This window comes from Cupressus sempervirens, chromosome 7 (assembly GCF_028749045.1).
Source record: "Cupressus sempervirens isolate cs-2001-9-10 chromosome 7, ASM2874904v1, whole genome shotgun sequence".
In the NCBI taxonomy this organism is placed as follows: domain Eukaryota; kingdom Viridiplantae; phylum Streptophyta; class Pinopsida; order Cupressales; family Cupressaceae; genus Cupressus; species Cupressus sempervirens.
The window spans coordinates 520,555,838-520,574,600 of record NC_143124.1 but is presented as its reverse complement, the minus strand read 5'-3'; the positions used below and the strand labels follow the sequence as shown (position 1 = coordinate 520,574,600).

Sequence of the window (18,763 nt, the reverse complement as noted above, 5' to 3'; positions counted from 1 at the left end):
AACTTGGAAGATTACATTGAGGATTAAAATCAGTATACTTATAGTTCTTGTTGGAGAATACTACTGCCTTGTTACCTAAAAGGTGATCGGGATTGTAGAAAGTCAGGACCATGTTCCACTGAAGGTGGTTGAAGAATGTAGTAATTGACAGTTCAGACTGAGCTGCCACTGAGATCAGTTTTGAATTTATGAATGAAGTTGCTGTTGTGATTTGCAGACTAATATCTTTCATACAACGGTCAGATACTTCTAGTTTTGGATTCCATTCCTATTTGTGAGTATGTGTCCACTTCTTTATTAGTAGCATGCTATGTCTGTTTTGTTCTGTTTCTCAAATGCTATATTTCTGCAGGCTATTTGACACAATTGCTGAAAACGAAAAGAGGAAACTGGGCAGGTTCAAAAAAAAAATCTCAGATTTAAAAATGGCATCAACTGATGTATTGGAGTTGGACAAAGCACTCTGTGAGACAAGTAGCAAACTTGGGTTGGAATTAAATATAAGGGAAAATCTTCTCCTCACATTGATCCAATTGGAAGGATATCTAACCATGGTAGAGCAATCACCTCTTCCTTTGTTGCATATTTCTCTTGTTCCTACAGTAACTGCGTTGAATCAACTCAAGTGGTTGACGCATTCAGATAGCGATATCAGATTGTTGGTTAGTTGTTGTTTGATGGAGGTCACAAGAATCTTAGCACCTCAAGAACCTCTCGAAGAAGACATAATGAAGGAGGTAATTCAGTTAATCGTTCATAGCTTCCAAAATCTTTAGAACATCAAAAGTCATCATTTCCAAAGGAGGGTTGCCATAATAAAAACACTGCAGAAATCAGTTTGAGTAATCTTATACTTGACATGGGACTGAATGGCTTAATAGTTACTACACACCATGTTTCAATATTTCTTGGTCACAATCATGGAATAACACAACAAGGATGTTATTGCAGTCATGAAGACCATAGTTGAAAAACTCAGTTTTGGCAATATCTCGACTAGCTCAAAAATCGCCAAAAACTCGGTAAAAAAATCGGCACTTCTATCGAACATTTGAAAATATATAATTTTTATAGATATATATTAATAAATAATTATGAAGGCTATAAATAAATATATCTGTTCTCTATAATGAATTTATAATTTATAAACACTATAAACTTATAAATGTTGTTAATAAACAATGCATACACATATTAGCATTAAGAATAAATATACAGTGTTATAATTTATTGGATATATAGTAATTAATTTATACTAATTTATAACTCTCTATAATGAATTTATTAATATACAATATTATACTACTTTAGTATTAATATACAGTATAATAGTATTATAAATCTGTATTATAGAGTATTATAAATTTACAGAACCAGTTCAAATAAATCAAAATTTGTATATTATAAACTTATATATAAACTCACGATCATCAATTCATAACTTATAATTGTATAAATTTACAACTTATAGCTCTATAAAAATATATATAGTCATGTTGATGAGTATACAGGAGCATCATAGTGATGTGTATATGAGGAGATTTGACTACTGTGTTGACTTTTCAAGTCATTCATTGGGGATGAAATTTGGCATACTTGGACAAATCTACATTAAATTTCCAAAAATGTTTTCTATAACTTGTTGAAGAGCAAAACCATTATGTGTGTATCCTACAATCAACACTCCATGTGATGGCACCATTGAGGCATATCGTCAAAACAGTTCCTGTGTCTAAATCTGTGCTTCTACGTTTTCTCAGCAGTCTGAATATATGTGCCTTAATAGTCCTCAGTAATCACACCTTTCCTTAGCAGCCATTGCAGCCCTTTTGTTAGCCATCGCAGCCTGTGAGAAAATGAAAAAACTCCAAACATTTTCTAGAAAACTTTATTGTTTTTCAAGTTGACTTAATCAACGGTTTTTTGACTTTAAAATCATAAAAAACGTGATTTTTTCATCCCAAATGCGGTGTGATTTTTTCAAAATATCGTCGGCGATTTATTTGGTGATTATATCGGCTAGCAGTTTTGCTAGCAATATCTCGCAATATTAGCGATATATCTCAGTTTCTTTAAACTATGGTGAAGACCATTATGATCTTGACAATTAATGAGGGTAATGCTCATTTTCAGCCTCTTATGCATAAGTTGTGAGCAATTTCAAGAAAAGAACATTGTGCTTCTAAAGCTGCCCATGAGCTGGTCAACAAAATGCTCAAACACTGTGAGCAGAAAATTAAGGAATACAAGAAACAATGGGCTGAAGAAGAATTAATTTCATCAAAATACAAGTTTCAGAATCTCCGAAAAAGAGTAATAATCAAATGAGGAAAGAGCAGTGTTGATTTTCACGTCAAGAGGCTTGGAAACCTGTCCATCATTGTCGAGTCTATAAGGAGGAAAATCTATTGCAGCCAAACAGTGATAATGACAAAGATATGGATGTAAATGGAACCTTGATACTATTACAATAATAGATAAGTCGTCTATTATTAATTAATGGTTATCTATTGTAAATATCTAATAAGCTTTAGTTTGCTTTCGTTTTTTGCTTTCTCTAGAATAGAATGTTTCTATTCTTTAGGATTGTTACCTAAGGAAACATCATCTCATTCTTTTGTATAAATTGACCTTTCGGTCTCTGTTAATATCAAGCAAGTATTTTACCAATTACTTCCATAATATGGTATCAGAGCATTTTTTTCTTAATTTTTTCAAAAATTATAATTTTTTTCTGAAATTATCAGAGCCAATATTCGAAGTTATTCTGTGATCCTTGTTTTTTAATCTCGAAACCCTAAGATTTTCAACTAGGGTTTTTTGGCTGAGGTTTTTGAAAATCATGGAATTTTCCTTGCAAAATTGCATGTTTTTGGCGTCGTTTTTTGGAGATTCACGGCTTGCAAATCTCATGTTTTCTCAACCCAGTCTACAGATAGCCGCATCCTGCTTCCATTGCCAACCTCGTCTCCTCTGGAAATCACAACAAATGGCAGCAAAAGTTTTTTAAAAAACATCCAAAACAAAATCAACGGGAGCCACAAAACGCTTGCTAAAACACGTGTATTTTGAATTGCTAAAGGGTCGTTTTTGTATATTCAGCACTCACGAATCTCTTTGCTAGCAAAATCTACCTGTTTCGGGTGTTCATTTAGCACAAATCCACCATTTTTTTGTAGATTCGACCTCCATGGCCACCGACAGATTTTTTGCCTGAAACCCTAGTTTTGGGGTATGAAAAAATTTTTGATTCCAAATTCTTGGTTTTTCGAGAGCTCAACTAGGTTGTCGTCCATTTTTTCTGGATGCTTCAATTTTTGTGCCTTGATTTTCGAGCCAACAGATCCAGAAACCGACAACATATTCCTTCTGGATTTTTTGAGCTCTCTTCTGGGTCACTCCAATTCTTCTGGGCCTTCCGAATTTTTGCGTTGAAGAACGTGCCTTCACAAATTTTCACAATTTTTCATTGAAAAACGTGTCATGGCATCTCTAACAAATATTTTGCTAGAGCATAACTCTAAATTCAATGGTCGCAATTATGGCACCTGGAAGCAGCGCGTCATCACAATTTTTGAATATCGAAACACCAATCAACTTGTTATGGGTGTTATCAAGTGTCCGACTTCTCCGGGTCCTGATCAAGATACATGGGATCTGGATAATCGAGAGGCAATGATGCTTCTCAAATTATCTGTGGCTAATGATCAGCTTTCTCAGATTCCATCTGGCAAGACAACTGCCGAGATCTAGACACATCTCAAAGGTCTTCATGAGACTTCTGACAAAAGCAGAGCCTTCTTTCTAAAAAACACTCTATTTTCTATTGTCATGGATGAGCGCACCTCACTCCAGGCACACCTAAATCGGATTTAGGAAATCCGTGATCGGTTACTTGCCATCGGTCGCAAGATGAAGAGGATATTGTGGTTATCACTCTTCGGAGTTTACCAAAATCCTATGAGCATTTTATCGAGACTCTCAACATCACATCTTCTGGTGTTGATTTGAAGTTCACTGATCTCTGCACACTACTGCTTCAACAAGATCGGTGAAAACAACAATTCGATAGCAACTCCAGTTCCACCTCCACAGAGCAAGCCTTTGCTACGAAATCCTTTCAGAAGGATAAAGGCAAGTTTCAGCAACCATCTTAGTAGAAGTCTTCTGCTCCAGCACCAGTTGGTTTCAGAAAGAAGAACATTCAATGCAACTACTGCCACAAGTTTGGACACATGAAGGTTGAATGTCGAAAACGCTTAGTTGCACAATCTAAGCAATTAGGTTCGCAACCCAAAACGAACAATGCAAAGCACACCGATTAGGTGGAATCTACCTTTTACGCCTTCATGGCTAAAAGACCTACAAATCATGTGAAGTCATCTGCCTAGTACATTGATTCAGGTGCCTCTCGTCATTTCACTCACCGCAGAGACTGGTTTACTGACTACCAACCTTATTCAGACTTATTTTTGGTGGCAGAGAAGAGTACACGGTTGTCGGTAAAGGTAACATTCAGATTCGGTCTGTTGAGAGGATCTCATATTCCTTGATGTGTACTACGTTCCAGGCATAGAAACGTGAATCGGAATCGGATCGGAATCGGCAAGGCCGAATCGAATCGTGAATCGGAATCGGATCGGAATCGGCAAGGCCGAATCGAATCGTGAATCGGCAATGAATCGGCAATGAATCGGCGATGAATCGGCAAATTTGAAAAAACCCTTTAAATTTAAAGATTTTAACAATTTAAAACTTATTTCATGCACCCTTTATTGAATATAACTTAAGCACACTATAACATCATCAAATAGAAGTTAAAACTTAACATACATAAACATGAAACATAAAATCCATCACATACGTAACTATGTTATCTAAGATTCTAAAATGTAAATTGTAGGCTAGCTGAAGTAAATAGAAATCAAATGATCATAATGATTTAAATCATAGAATGTATGTAAGATGATCCATAAGACATCAAATCATAAATTTATGTAAGAATCTAAGATGAAGATCCATGAAAGTTTGAAACTTTGAAACATATGTCTATCAATGATTCAGTATCAATATCTGTAAACAAAATATAAAAACAAGGCTCCAGCTCAAGCCTCAGGCTCATAGTCATCATCATCCTCAACATCATCCTCAAGCTCGGCTACAACCTCAGCCTCAGCCTCTGAGTATCCAGTCTGCCTAGTAGCAAGGCGTCTAATGTAGGTCCTAGAGGACTGTCGAGCCATATCTCCCGCATATAAGATGGGCTCACGAATGTCGCTAGGGCCTGTGTCTGTGCGTGCACGTGTGCGTCTACCAATGCCTGAAGAACGTGCTCTAGCTGCCTCAGCCTCTATATCCACCTGGTCAATCCACGCACGGTCTTCCTCAGTGAAGACTGGATCTACAACCTCTGTGAGCCACTCTGATTCTGGATCAATCTCCTCCAGAATGATCGGAGAGGAGTCAGTGCCCAAAATCTGTCTGATCCTAAGACGGAGGTTGTAATGAACGAAGACAAGATCATTCAACCTCTGCACTGTCAACCTGTTTCTCCTCTTCGAGTGGATGTGCTCGAACATGGACCAACTGCGCTCACATCCAGAAGCGCTGCTTGGCTGACTCAGAATACGAATGGCAATTTTTTGAAGTTTTGGGGTTGTGGCCCCAAACATTTGCCACCATCTATCTGAAATAAGGGAAAATAAAAATAATTAGTCTCATTTACAAATTACAAATTACAAGTTAACTCTAAAATTACATAATCAACTTTAAGTTTAGAATCTAGATTCATGAACATTGAATATATTATTTAATTTTTACCTGGCTGTATTGTTTCCCGAGCATCTATGGCTACCCTGCTAGAGAAAAGTGGCCCTTCTTTATTATTGAACTTATCAAGCTCAATAATTGCAGCACTGCTATCCTCATCAGTACTCAACCTCTGGATCACTGTATATAATCCGGTGAGAACCTCCTCATCCGCCTTGAAGTCAGGACGGAAACGAAATGCGGAATTCAGTAAGTTGCTGCATGGATGGGTCTATGGAGCTGATTCTGCCATCTCCTATCAATGATGTCCCAAATAGGGGCATACTTCTCCTGCACTCCTGCATACTGAGCTCTAATGGCCTCCTTGGCCCTATCCATGCCCTCATATATGTAGCCCATAGAGGGCTTCTCCCCATCAGCAGTTCGTAGGAGAGATACAAGAGGCTCAGTGGCCTACATATAAAGTAAAACAAAAATTTGAGTCAAAACTTAAACATAGAATAATTCAATAATATAAGGTAAAACTAAATCATTAAACAATTAGCATAGTAAACTGTAAAATATTAAATGTTAAATTGCAATAAAATTACCTTAAGTATTTCTCTAGCAGGTTTCCAAAAACCATCATCATCAAATATGCAATCCACCACATCTATCCCTGCAGTGGTCGTAGCATAGGAAGATGAAATCCACTCCCGCCCAACAAACATGCTCCTCAAATCATCCCTTGATGTCAACAAGGACTGCAAGGTGATGAAATTCGAGGCAAACCTCGTGATCCCTGGACGAGCTAACTCTTTGTCTCCTGTGTACTTCCTCATTGTGCTAAGGACAAATGAATGATTATAAATAAACTTACATATGTTTTTTGCCCTTTCCACACATGACTTGACCCACTCAAGTTTGCCAATTTCCTCCAACATGAGGTCAAGGCAGTGTGCTGCACAAGGGGACCAAAATATGGTGGGGTGCCTCTCCATCAAAAGTTTGCCTACAACAATTTTAAGATAATTAGAAATTCAAATTTCAAACATGTTAGAACTTAGAACTTAGGAAACTTAGAAATTCTAAGTTAGAATTAGAAAAAGTTCAAAATTCAAATAAATTTATTTTCAAAACTTAAAAAGTTAAAAGTTTACCTGCAGCAACATAACTTGCTGCATTATCCGTCACCACTTGCACCACATGTTGTTCCCCCACCTCTGCTATAACTTCCTCAATAACCTCACATAAGTATGTGGCGTTTTTTACATGAGCAGAAGCATCAATGGATTTGAGGAACATGGTATATCCTACAAGTAACAAAACAACGAATTATAATTACTATTAGCAATCAACAAATCAAAATTTGAAATAGTCAATCACGATTCAAAATTATGTATGTAGGAAAGTAGAATGATCAATCACCTCCACAGGATACAAGAAAATTGAGGAGTGTTCTTCCCCTCCTATCTGTCCAACCATCAGTCATGATGGTGCAACCCTTTTCGATCCACTCCTTTCGGTTGTCCTCAAGCTCATGCCTCATATCCTCAACCATTTCCTCCAGGAGGTATCCACTCAACTCAGCCTCAGTTGGGGCTTTAAACCCCGGACCACAAATGGCAACTGCATCTATCATGTTCTGCCAATAAGGAGTCCTGTCACAAATAGATAATGATATTGATTAGAAATTTAGATGTCAAAAACTAAAATCATAAAACAAGTAGATATAATTAAAGTTTTACTTTTACTTTTAACTTTAACTTTGAAGATAACAAAGAAAAAAGAATCAATTACCTGGCTGCAATAAATGGAATGTTGCAAAAGTACCAGAATTTGCAAATCTCTTTTCTGGCAGCATCATGAATCTCCTTGTTCAAACCCATGCCCTCAAGCGTGGGTTGGGAGCCAGGAGTAGTGCGGGGCACAAAGTAACTATCCATTCTGCTTTTCCGCACTCTAGGCCGCAATAGGTTGGTGTTGGACTCTGTCTCAGTATGAGACCGACTACCACTAACACTCACATGAGCACTAGCACTAGGATGAAAAGGAGGCCTAGAAGAACCCTCCCCAACACAACCTACGGATGCGCAAGCTGATGCAGATGCACTTGCAGATGTAGATGCGGTTGCGGATGTGGGAGCACGGGAGCCAATACCTCTTAACCCTTCAAGTTGCATTTTCTTAGTCAACTTGTCTTGTTCAATTTTTTCTAATGCCACTAAACAAGAGCGTTTTGCCTCAGCGGTTTGTTGAGTGCAAACTGTGACATCATGGCCAGGTATGCCAGCAATGTGGTATTTCAATCTATAGATACCTCCCGAATTTATTTTTTCTTTGCAAAATATACATTTTGTTTGATATTTGGTTCTCCCAGGAAACTCTTCATTATATTTCCAGCATTCATCTTTTTTACCCATTGTGGAAATTGGAAAATGAAAGCAAAGGGCTGCTGCAATAAAAAAATTCATGTAAAAAATCAAAGTTTGCAACTAATAAACAAAAACTACAAAACAACAAACCCTAGTTTGCAATTTAGTAAAACTAAAAATAAAAAACATTCAAGATTTGCAAATGAAGTTTGAACACTAAAAAAATTTAACAAAAAATGCATACTACACTAACATGCAAAAAAAAAACCAACACTTACCTCTTGCAAATGAGTTGAGGAGTGTTGATATTGACTCCTTAATGCTCCCAGTGCAATTTATGGCCTCCCCAAATGGACTTCTGATCTCTTTGGCGCTCTTCCTTCTTGCCGGTTGGAAACCTATGGATTCTCTTTTCTCTTCTTCTCTCTCACTCTTCCTCTCTTCTACTCATACTAAGCAAATAGAAGGCTCTTTAGGGTTATAACAAAGAGGAAAGTCAACTTAGAAAGCAAATAAAACATGTGTTTTTTTTAAAAAATTGAACTTTCTATCCTTGCTGCCGCGGCCGATTTCTGGAGATTCACGATGGCGATTTTGGCGATTTTTGCCATGAATCGCCGATTCAGGCGATTCAGGCGATTCACACGAAAAAATCGCCACCAGCGATTTCCGATTCCAAAAAAATCGGGAGCCATGAATCTTATCGCGATTTCGGCGATTTCAGCGATTTCATGGCGATTTTTGGAACTATGGTTCCAGGGATGGAACTAAATCTACTCTTAGTCAGTCAGTTGGTGCGACATTCTCCACACTTAGCAATCACCTTCAGTTCACATCAGTGCACCATCAGTGATCGGGCGACTAAGTCTACTGTTGCAATGGATTTTGAGGATCATGGTCTTTTCAGACTTACTAATTATGGTGATTCTCAGGACTTAGCTATGGCTGCTCGATGATCTTCTGTCAACACACTTTGGCATCAACGATATGGGCACTTAAATGTGCATTATCTCTCACAGCTTGCTCGGGATGAGTTTGTTCTTGGATTGCCAGAGATTCAGAGTCAACACCTAGGAGTTTGTGATGCATGCCAGGTTGGGAAGCAACATCGCACACCTTTCACCAGTGGCGATTCATGGCAAGCTTCTCGGGTACTTCAGCTTGTTCATTACGATATTTGCAGCCCTATGACCACTCCTGTTCTTGGGTCCAAGTATTTTCTGTTGTTTGTTGATGATTTCAATAGAAAAATGTGGGTGTATTTCCTTAAAAAAAAATCAAATGCATTTCCTATATTTCAGAAGTTTAAACCCTTAGTTGAAAAAGAGTCTGAGAAATCTATTATTACTCTTAGATCAGACAATGGGGAGGAATTTTGTTCTAATGCTTTCTCCAGCTTCTTGGATACACATGGCATCAAACATCAATTAACCACACGCCACAATAGAATAGTGTAGATGAACATCAGAATAGGACAATCACCGAGATGGCTCGTTCAATGCTCGAACACAGACATGTTCCGAAGCAATTTTGGGCAGAAGCAGTTAACACTGCAATTTATCTGTTGAACCGATCACCCACAGTGGCGGTCAAAGGTAAAACTCCAGAAGAGGCCTAGTCAGGTCGCAAGCCCAAAATCAGTCACCTGAAGGTTTTTGGTTCCCTTGCTTTTGTTTGGATCCCTGATGCGTCACGCACCAAGTTGGATGCCAAGAGTCAAAAACTAATGCTTGCTGGATATAGCAGTCTTCACAAAGCCTACTGCTTGATCGATGTTGAGACATCTTGTCTCATCTACAATAGTGATGTAGTCTTTAATGAGCAATGAGGACCATTCATGCCTGTTTCTCCTGTTCCTGATCCAACAAACCAGCCTATGATGGCTCATGATTTGGGAGTTCCGCTTCCATTAGGTCCACCTGATGGGAGGGCTCCAACAGCTCCAGTGATACCTGTACAAACACCTTTGGCTTCTCCTGCAAGATCACCTCGCTTTGTAGATGCTTCACCTGAGTTTGATCCAGATTCTTCTGATGAGGATCCTGTTGATCAAGCATCTCCTGGTACTAATATTGGTCATTCTCCTATTCGGCCTAAGTGGTGGGTTAAGACACTTGTTGATCTTCGTGATGATGAGCTCATTGATGGGAGAACTGCTTGGAAAAAGAGCAAAACTACAAATTCTATTAACTTTGCTCTCATGGCCAACATTCACAGTGTGTTTGAACCTGAAACATATTTCGAGGCTAAAGGAATTCCAGAGTGGGAATAGGGCATGACATCTGAACACCAGAGCCTGCTGAAGAACAACGCCTGGGTCCTTTCTGATCTTCCACCAAGGAAGAAACCCATTGGCTGCAAATGGGTCTACAAAATCAAATACAAATCAGATGGTGCTTTGGATAAGTACAAAGCTCATTTAGTGGCGAAGGGCTTTTCTCAGCGTCAAGGCATTGATTATGAGGAGACCTTTGCTCCTATTGCAAAGATGATCACCATCAGATTAGTCCTAGGCATGGCAGCACAGTTTGGCTAGAAGGTCCATCAGATGGACGTCAAGAGTGCTTTCCTGCATGGTGATCTCCATGAAAAGGTCTAGATGACGCAGCCTCATGGTTTCAAGGTTGCTGGTAAAGACCATCAGCTTCGCAGATTGGTAAAAGCTCTCTATGGTTTGAAGCAGGCCCCTTGGGCATGGTACATAAAAATTGATAAGTACCTCAATGATCAACGCGTCAAGAGGAGTTCTTCAAACTCAAATTTGTACATCAAGACTACTGACATTGACATCATTCTTCTGGTTATTTATGTGGATGATCTAATCATCACTGGCAGTTCAGCATATTTGATTCAGGGAATCAAACAGAATTTATGCTAGTCTTCTGATATGACTAACCTTGGGCTCATGCATTATTGCCTAGGTGTTGAAGTTTGGCAACAGTTTTCTGGTATATTCATCTCTCAGTCTAAATATGCCAGGGCCCTGTTAGACAAATTTCGTATGCAGGATTGCAAACCTGCATCTACACCTATGGAGAAAGGTCTCAAGTTATCAGGAAAGTTTGATTCTCCTCCGTTGATGATACTACATACAGGCAACTAGTAGGCAACCTCATCTACCTCTCTACTACTAGCCCTGATATCAGCTTTGCAATCAGCTATATTTCATGCTTTATGAAAGCTCCTAAGGCTGATCATTGGATGGCAGCAAAGCGTGTGCTTTGTTATGTGAAGGGCACTTCAGATTATGGACTTTTGTACTCTCGAAGTTCTAATCCTAAACTCAGTGGGTTCACAGATTCAGATTGGGCGAGCTCTGTTGATGATAAAAAGTCAACATCTGGATATGTGTTCAATTTGGGATCAAGTGCAGTCACATGGACCAATAAGAAGTAGCAGGCAGTTTCTCTCTCTTCTACAAAGGCCAAATACAGAGGAACTGTTAAGGCAGGATGTGAAGTTGTTTGGCTTCGTCGAATGCTTAGGGATATGCAGATGTCACCAACAGGACCGACTACTCTGTTTGTTGATAACAAAGGCGTTATCAAGTTAGCACGAAATCCAGTCTTCCATGAATGAACCAAGCATGTGGATGTTCATTGTCATTACATACGACAGTTGGTTGAAGACGAGACTATAGATTTGCAATATGTTCCTACCATAGATCAGACTGCAGACATTCTCATCAAGCCTCTTGGTCCTAATAAGTTTGTCAAATTCAAAGGACAGCTTTGTGTGTTAGATTAACCATTAAGGGAGCTTGGTGTGTTAGATTAACCATTAAGGGTGGGTATTACAATAATAGATAAGTCGTCTATTATTAATTAATGGTTATCTACTGTAAATATCTAATAAGCTTTAGTTTGCTTTTGTTTTTTGCTTTCTCTAGAATAGAATGTTTCTATTCTTTACGATTGTTTCCTATGAAACATCGTCTCATTCTTTTGTATAAATTGACCTTTCGGTCTCTGGTAATATCAAGCAAGTATTTTACCAATTACTTCCGTAATAGATTCATGAGGTAAAAGCTGAAACAAACACATCTGATTTGAGTATGTTGAAAGCAAACAAGATGATGATTTCCAACCAGCTAAGGACATTATTATGGAGGAAGAATTAGTTGCTACAAGTGAGCGGTTTACTAAACTTCTAACTGGCAATATCCAGATTATTATTGGCAAAGCTAGTGAAGAGGAGAACTCATTTGATGGATCCATAGATGATCGTGATGCTATCCCATTAGTATTTCATGAACACCGCATGACCAATTAAGTGTGATGGTGATAATGCTCCCACAATTGAGAACAAATCAGTATACTCAATGTGTGACAGCCCATATACTCTAGATGACCTTGGACAAAGACCATTAGCATTGCAGGATGGGATGGACAGATTATTGGTCACAAAAGAGAGGGTTGCAAAAGTATTAATAAGGGCAGATGATTCTCACAATTACATTGAAGATCTTATGTGGAAAACTCAAATTGATAAGAGACAAAAAGGGTTTTCATGTGGAATCACTAGTATGCAATTACAAACAATCTAAAAAGCATTTGAAAGGATAAAATCAGATTACTTGCACCTCTTAGTGGATAGGGATATCTCCTATCAAATTTGGGGAAGACAGGGAAAAGAGGTTGATGATCTTTGTTTCGAACTTAGCATGCCTCATTTCTCTCTATACAAATCAGGAAATCAGATGTCTATATTATGCACAACCAAAGATCAAGAAGTTTGTACAAGGGAGATGGAGATCAAACAAATAGCAGAGGGGTCTGATGAACTCTTGAAGGAAGAAATGGGAGTCAATGATATCAGCAATTTACTTACAAGGGACATCCAATATGTTGAGGAATTCTCCAAAGAAGTAACTTGCATCCTTGTGACACCATTTGAAGAAGGAACATTTGATACACCACCATCTTTGAACACTTGGGAAACACAAGCAAAGGGTCAACGTTTGGTGATAGATGAGGAGCCCAAAATTCTGATTTGGGACAACAATAGCTCACCTTCTCATTGTTATAAATATGTAGCCTATTCACCTCAAATAATTAAAGAAGAAGAAACAACAAGTATTTGTGCTCAAAGAGCAAGTGAGTATTATAGAATTCTCAATGAAGAAGTGCTTGTGAAGGTTAAAGACATGGCACAAGGGTACCACAGGAATTTGAATTATTACAACATCAGTTATATGCATTCACAATATAATGAGGTACTGTGTTTTTCACATGAGGGTGAAGATAAGCCAACTGATACTAATTCAGAAATTTCACTTGATGACAATCATCAAACTTGCAGTGAATTAGAACTTCCAGAATGGTCTTTGATGAATAATAAAGGCAACTACAACCCGCCTTTAGATAGATCACTAATTTCTTATGATTGCCAGTTGTTTACCTATTGATTGGTGATTTTATCTTCATCCATACTTCAGTTATTGGTGGCTGTCCCTCTTGGTCGTCTATTGAATTTTCAGATCTGGCATGGTCTAAAATGGGTATTGAGTTGTATGCAGATTTATGTTAATATCAACATTATAGAGATTATGTCAATCTCAAGCATGTCGGTCAAATGGAGATTATATCAATCTCACATACCAGCATTATAGAGATTATAGCAATCTCAGTCATGTGAGTTGGAGATTATATCAATCTCTCATACTGGCACTATAGACATTGGATCAGTCTCTTCCCTGTAAGAAGTTATATTGATCTCTTTATAAAATATCAAATATCTCTTTATATATTGTTTATAACAAGTTTAAATGGTCATCTATATATATTACCCTTTGGGAATTTCCTAATGCTCTATATATGTGCATCTATATCTCAATATATATGTATATGGATATGGATATGTATATATCATTTATTGTCACATATATAATGCAATTATAACATCCCATTTAATATTTGCTTACATAGAAAGGAATAATTATGAAAGAAACATTAACAATAATATATACCTTATATATATATATATATACCTTTAACCAATGTACAGGTTCAATGCTTATTACGTCCCACTTTAGAACCACTATTGACCACATCTTATGTTCTTGACTTTACACTTTTACACTCGAAAAAGCTGAATATATATATATATATATATATACCTTTAACCAATGTACAGGTTCGATGCTTATTACATCCCACTTTAGAACCACTATTGACCACATCTTATGTTCTTGACTTTACACTTTTACACTCGAAAAAGCTGAATATATATATATATATATATATATAACTTTCTAAAATTTGTATTTCATCCCTCTTTATCTCTCTTTATTTATGTATAAATGCATGTTTTCATTGTTATTCTTGTTTGGTCTCTTTCTAATCCATATGATCAATCTGTATGTGCTTGACTTTGTTGTTCGAAAAGAAATTATATAACCTTTGTGTTTGAACTTCTCATTACTTTTTTTTGTGAGTCCTCCCTTCCCAATCATGTTTGACCATATTTATATGACATTAGGGGCCAAGGGGTGCGTCCCTTTAACTGATCAACTTAGGTTAATGATTAATAATTATGATATGTTCCTTGTTTCGATAATACTATTTAATTTGATTAATTATGTATTGCTCAATGTCAAATATATATATATATATATATATATATTCATTAATTAATAATTAATGATTGATTGATTAATGGATTGTATCAATATGGTTTGGTATAAATTGTACATATTAATTATCTATATTGATTATCAATAGACTACTTATTGTTGGTTATATTGATTATAAATGGACTATTCTTGATTAACATGATGACATTCACATTGTATTACATGGATTAACTCTTATCTTAATCAAGAGCCATTTCAAATAAGTTTGAGAAAACTCTGTACTTAAACCGTAGTGACTCACCAAGGACCCAATGTCGTGATTCAATCATTTTTAGCCACCACAATGGGGCTTATTTTCTAATGCACGAGTAACCATGATAACATCAGAATTTTTTAGCGTTGAATTTTAATTAAACCTTTAACTTTTATTATTAAAATTGTATTGCGAAAGGTAAAAAACCTCATTTTAAATATATCATGTATATAATATAAAATTTCTTTTGATAACATTTAATAAATTAAAATTTAACTATTATAAAGTATTTGATTTAGATTTTCAATTATTATATTATATTAAAAATTAACAAATTTATATTTATGGTATTACTTATTTTGATATTTGTGTAAATATATTGTTAGTGTTGCCATGAAATGATGGTTACGTTGTCATTGTTCTTGCCATCATAGTTAAACCCCATTTGGGTGTTATTGTCGAATGTTTGTATAGGTGATGAGGTCACTCATTTGTGATGTCACCAAAAATTGAAATACTCATACTCGGAAACTTCTCTCTAGGGCCCAAAATAAATTCGGCAAATACTTGGCAAGAAACTCAACAACATAAAAATTGCTTAAGTTTAATTAGAAATGCATTTTTTAGCAAAAATTAATGAGAAGATGCATCTAATGTGTCAATAAATGAGTTTAAAAAAAGAAATAGTTGAATCTAGATATATTTAAATGCAAATTGGGTACAAAATGGCATCCTCGTCCGGAATGTTGATGGCTGGTAACCTGATAGTCTAAAGCAAAATTATAAAAGAAACTTGTCTTTGTAAAACTATAATGTAAATACAACATCAAAATAGTATACATCTTGCTTCCCTTCCCAACAGCTTAATAAGAACTTCAAGAGGGTAGGGGGTCTAGTCATAGGAGTTCATTGTGGCTGCACCTGCCCACTTGATAATATTGGTTGTGACTCAAACTCTATCCTATATGTAGATGGTATTGGCACTAGTAATGACTCCTCGTCATCCTAAACCTTCCCATCCTTTTCAATGTCATCCAATCCTAGTCTAAATTCACCCCCCTCTTCCATAGCCAGACACTCCAAATTCTAGATCTCATCCTCTATAAAACAATGGAGGTTATTACTGTGATGTCCAATCACTGTAAGGATCTATGTCATCCAATCAAATGGATATATGTCATCTCTTATTTCCTATATATGCTCACTCCTAGCTAGTTTGCTTACTCCATTCCATTGCATTGTAATTGCATTTTGCAAATTTTGATATTGGTTTCTACTTTCTCCTAATGCTATTTTGCTTCTTTAACATTTGCAATCCTCTCTTAGAGGCTACTACTGTGTTGTATTTTGTTCTTGTAACATTTACATTCACAGTTTTATATCTATTCATTTGCACTGGTTATTATGGGTAATTCATCTTTCAGATTCTAACACCTTATTGAAAGCTTCCGCTGATTGGTTTAATTACAAGGCATTAAAACTCTGCTCCGCAATTTTTGGTTGGTAGCTTACTACAAGCTCTCCAATACTTTGAAGGTCAGTTTACAAATCTTCCTCTTGGACATCGACAAATTAGAAGATAATGAAGCTCAAAGCATATGATATTCCCTTTAAAGTGCAGCAATACAATAACATGTCTCTTCAACCACTATTGTAGCTCTCTGTGCATTTGTGTACAATTAAAAAAATTGCTAGAAGTACACTTAAAGCACCAAATTCTCCCCAGAATTCTTCTAAGAAATAAGCTGCATGACATCACTCAGATCTCAGGAAAAGTGGATTAAAAACTCCAATCAATCATCCAAAAGTCAGCACAAATAGAACAACACCCTGCTGTAATGAAAAAGATCATAATGGCAGCTAGGAGATTTGGTCACCATATTGCTTTTTTCCTGCTCAACATCAGATTAAAAATATCAACAGCATCTCCAGCATGCCCCTGTGCCATAAACTGCAGTGGAAAGTACAGCAATAATTTCTAGAAGAGGCCTAGTTCTGAAGAAGAGGCACCAAGCATAAAAACCATGACCTGCAAAATTCCAAACTTCATCTAAAATCTCGATCTCAGCCTCCAAGGGCGTGCTCGGTGTAGGGAATCAAGCTAAATAATTCCCAGAATGAGATTCAATGCACAAACCACAGGTTGATTCAAACTTGCAATTTTTTCCATCAAAAAACCTCTATACAGTATTACTACAATCTCCAAAAAACATTATTAAAATTTCATTCCTCCCAGAAAATTCAATCAAATTTGCCAAACACACTTGAAGATATAAAGAAAAGATTCTCGTGATTTCTCAAAATTTCAAACCCAGATATAAAGAAATCTCACAAAACCCACAGTCAATGGGTACCAGGCTTAGCTTTTGGATGATACTTACTGCAAACCATCCTAAAGAATCTCTCACCCTTTAAGATGTTGTTCTCAAGGTTTTCTCATTTCCGAAGAGCTCTGAAAACCAAAGCCTACAAATACCTTCTCCAAAAACTTCGAGCACACATCAGAAAACGGAAGGCAAAAAAGTTGTTTTATTTCTCCACAAGCCTCCACGCCAAATTTAGGAAAAAAATATTATATTTAAAGCGTCACTGCTCCACCCCCGTGATGTAGAAAAGAACTAATAATTTATTATTTCTCACAACTCAGTGCCCCAAAGGAACGCCAACTTAGGAAATATTAACATATTTCATTTTAATCACCACCAGGGCGCTCACCAACGTCAGTAAAAAAAACTATTAAACAATTAAATGTATTGAAGAGCAGGAACTTATAATATAGCATTTATTAATTAATGCCCCCATTAAATGCAAAAATGGCCTCAGGTCAACCACATGCAGAGATGAAAGTGTCAGAAGTTGCAAGAGATGGGAAAATTGCTTGAGCTATAGATTAAAACTAAAATAAACAAAACCTCCAAACCGATCAAAACCAACTAAAGAAGGAACTATACAGCTGTCAAACCCCCGAGTCCCCCTAACCAAACACGTTAGCCTGTGGGAAACCAATGATAAGCTAACGATCACTAAGGGCCCGTTTGGTTGCTGGAATACAACAAGAATAAGAATACGAAATTAGAATATGTTTTGTATTCTTTATTTGGTGCGCCAAATTGGAATTGCGAATAGTCATATACATATTCCCATTTTGCCCTTAAATCAGCATATGTCCATTCCAAAAAATACATGTTATTGGAATAGGCTATTCCTATTCTCAATCTGCCTTTCCCAAGTTTAACAATTTTTGGAGTACATGGTTACGCGGGTTTCCAAATATGAATAGTGTTGGATGTTGAATGGATACAATCCACGGTAGTCGTCGATACTTATAGTGAGCAGTCCCAGCAATATCACTCCAAAAATGTACACATCCCCTCTTTTGGTTGATCTCCTACTCTGCTCATATTCTAGAATCTGAAGTAATGTATCCAAATGTACCTGCAATGTCTGTGGTTACATGAGTTTCACAAGCACTTATGAGGCGTGCCAATCCAAAATCTGCAACTCGGGGTTCAAATTCACCATCCAGCAAGATGTTGTTGGCCTTCATATCTCTGTGAATGATGTGAGGAATGAAGCCGTGATGAAGAAATGCAACCCCCTTCGCTGATCCCACTGCAATTCTCAGGCATATGGAGTAGTCAAGAACCTCAAGGGCATCGACTTTGTTCCTTAGCCAAAGATTGAGGCTTCCATTTGCCATGTACTCTACACCAACAATTTTTCCTCCCAGAATGAACAGTATCCAAGCAGTCGCACCAGATTTGTGTGCTTAACTTTCCCGAATATCTGCATCTCCACTAGGAATTCCCTATG

General features: G+C 37.0%; 3 protein-coding genes across 6 annotated transcripts in view; all 3 read right to left on the bottom strand.

Moving 5' to 3' along the window:
• The window catches only part of LOC149547812 (DNA topoisomerase, type IA, core), a 194,169-nt gene that overhangs the window by 132,890 nt on the left and 42,516 nt on the right, over window positions 1-18,763 (bottom strand). The gene's annotated exons all lie outside the window — the stretch shown is intronic.
• LOC149547814 (uncharacterized) lies at window positions 4,915-6,004 on the bottom strand. Its single transcript, XM_089791853.1, has 2 exons — window positions 5,821-6,004; window positions 4,915-5,686 (listed from the first exon to the last, which is right to left on the bottom strand). The coding sequence occupies exon 2, from the start codon at window positions 5,670-5,672 to the stop codon at window positions 5,106-5,108; it is 567 nt and encodes a 188-aa protein (XP_089647979.1). The 5' UTR covers window positions 5,673-5,686; window positions 5,821-6,004; the 3' UTR covers window positions 4,915-5,105.
• LOC149547813 (uncharacterized) lies at window positions 6,004-18,650 on the bottom strand. The gene is made up of 6 exons (XM_089793645.1): window positions 18,386-18,650; window positions 7,549-7,831; window positions 7,177-7,409; window positions 6,909-7,061; window positions 6,360-6,760; window positions 6,004-6,222 (listed from the first exon to the last, which is right to left on the bottom strand). The coding sequence occupies exons 1-6, from the start codon at window positions 18,648-18,650 to the stop codon at window positions 6,016-6,018; spliced, it is 1,542 nt and encodes a 513-aa protein (XP_089649771.1). The 3' UTR covers window positions 6,004-6,015.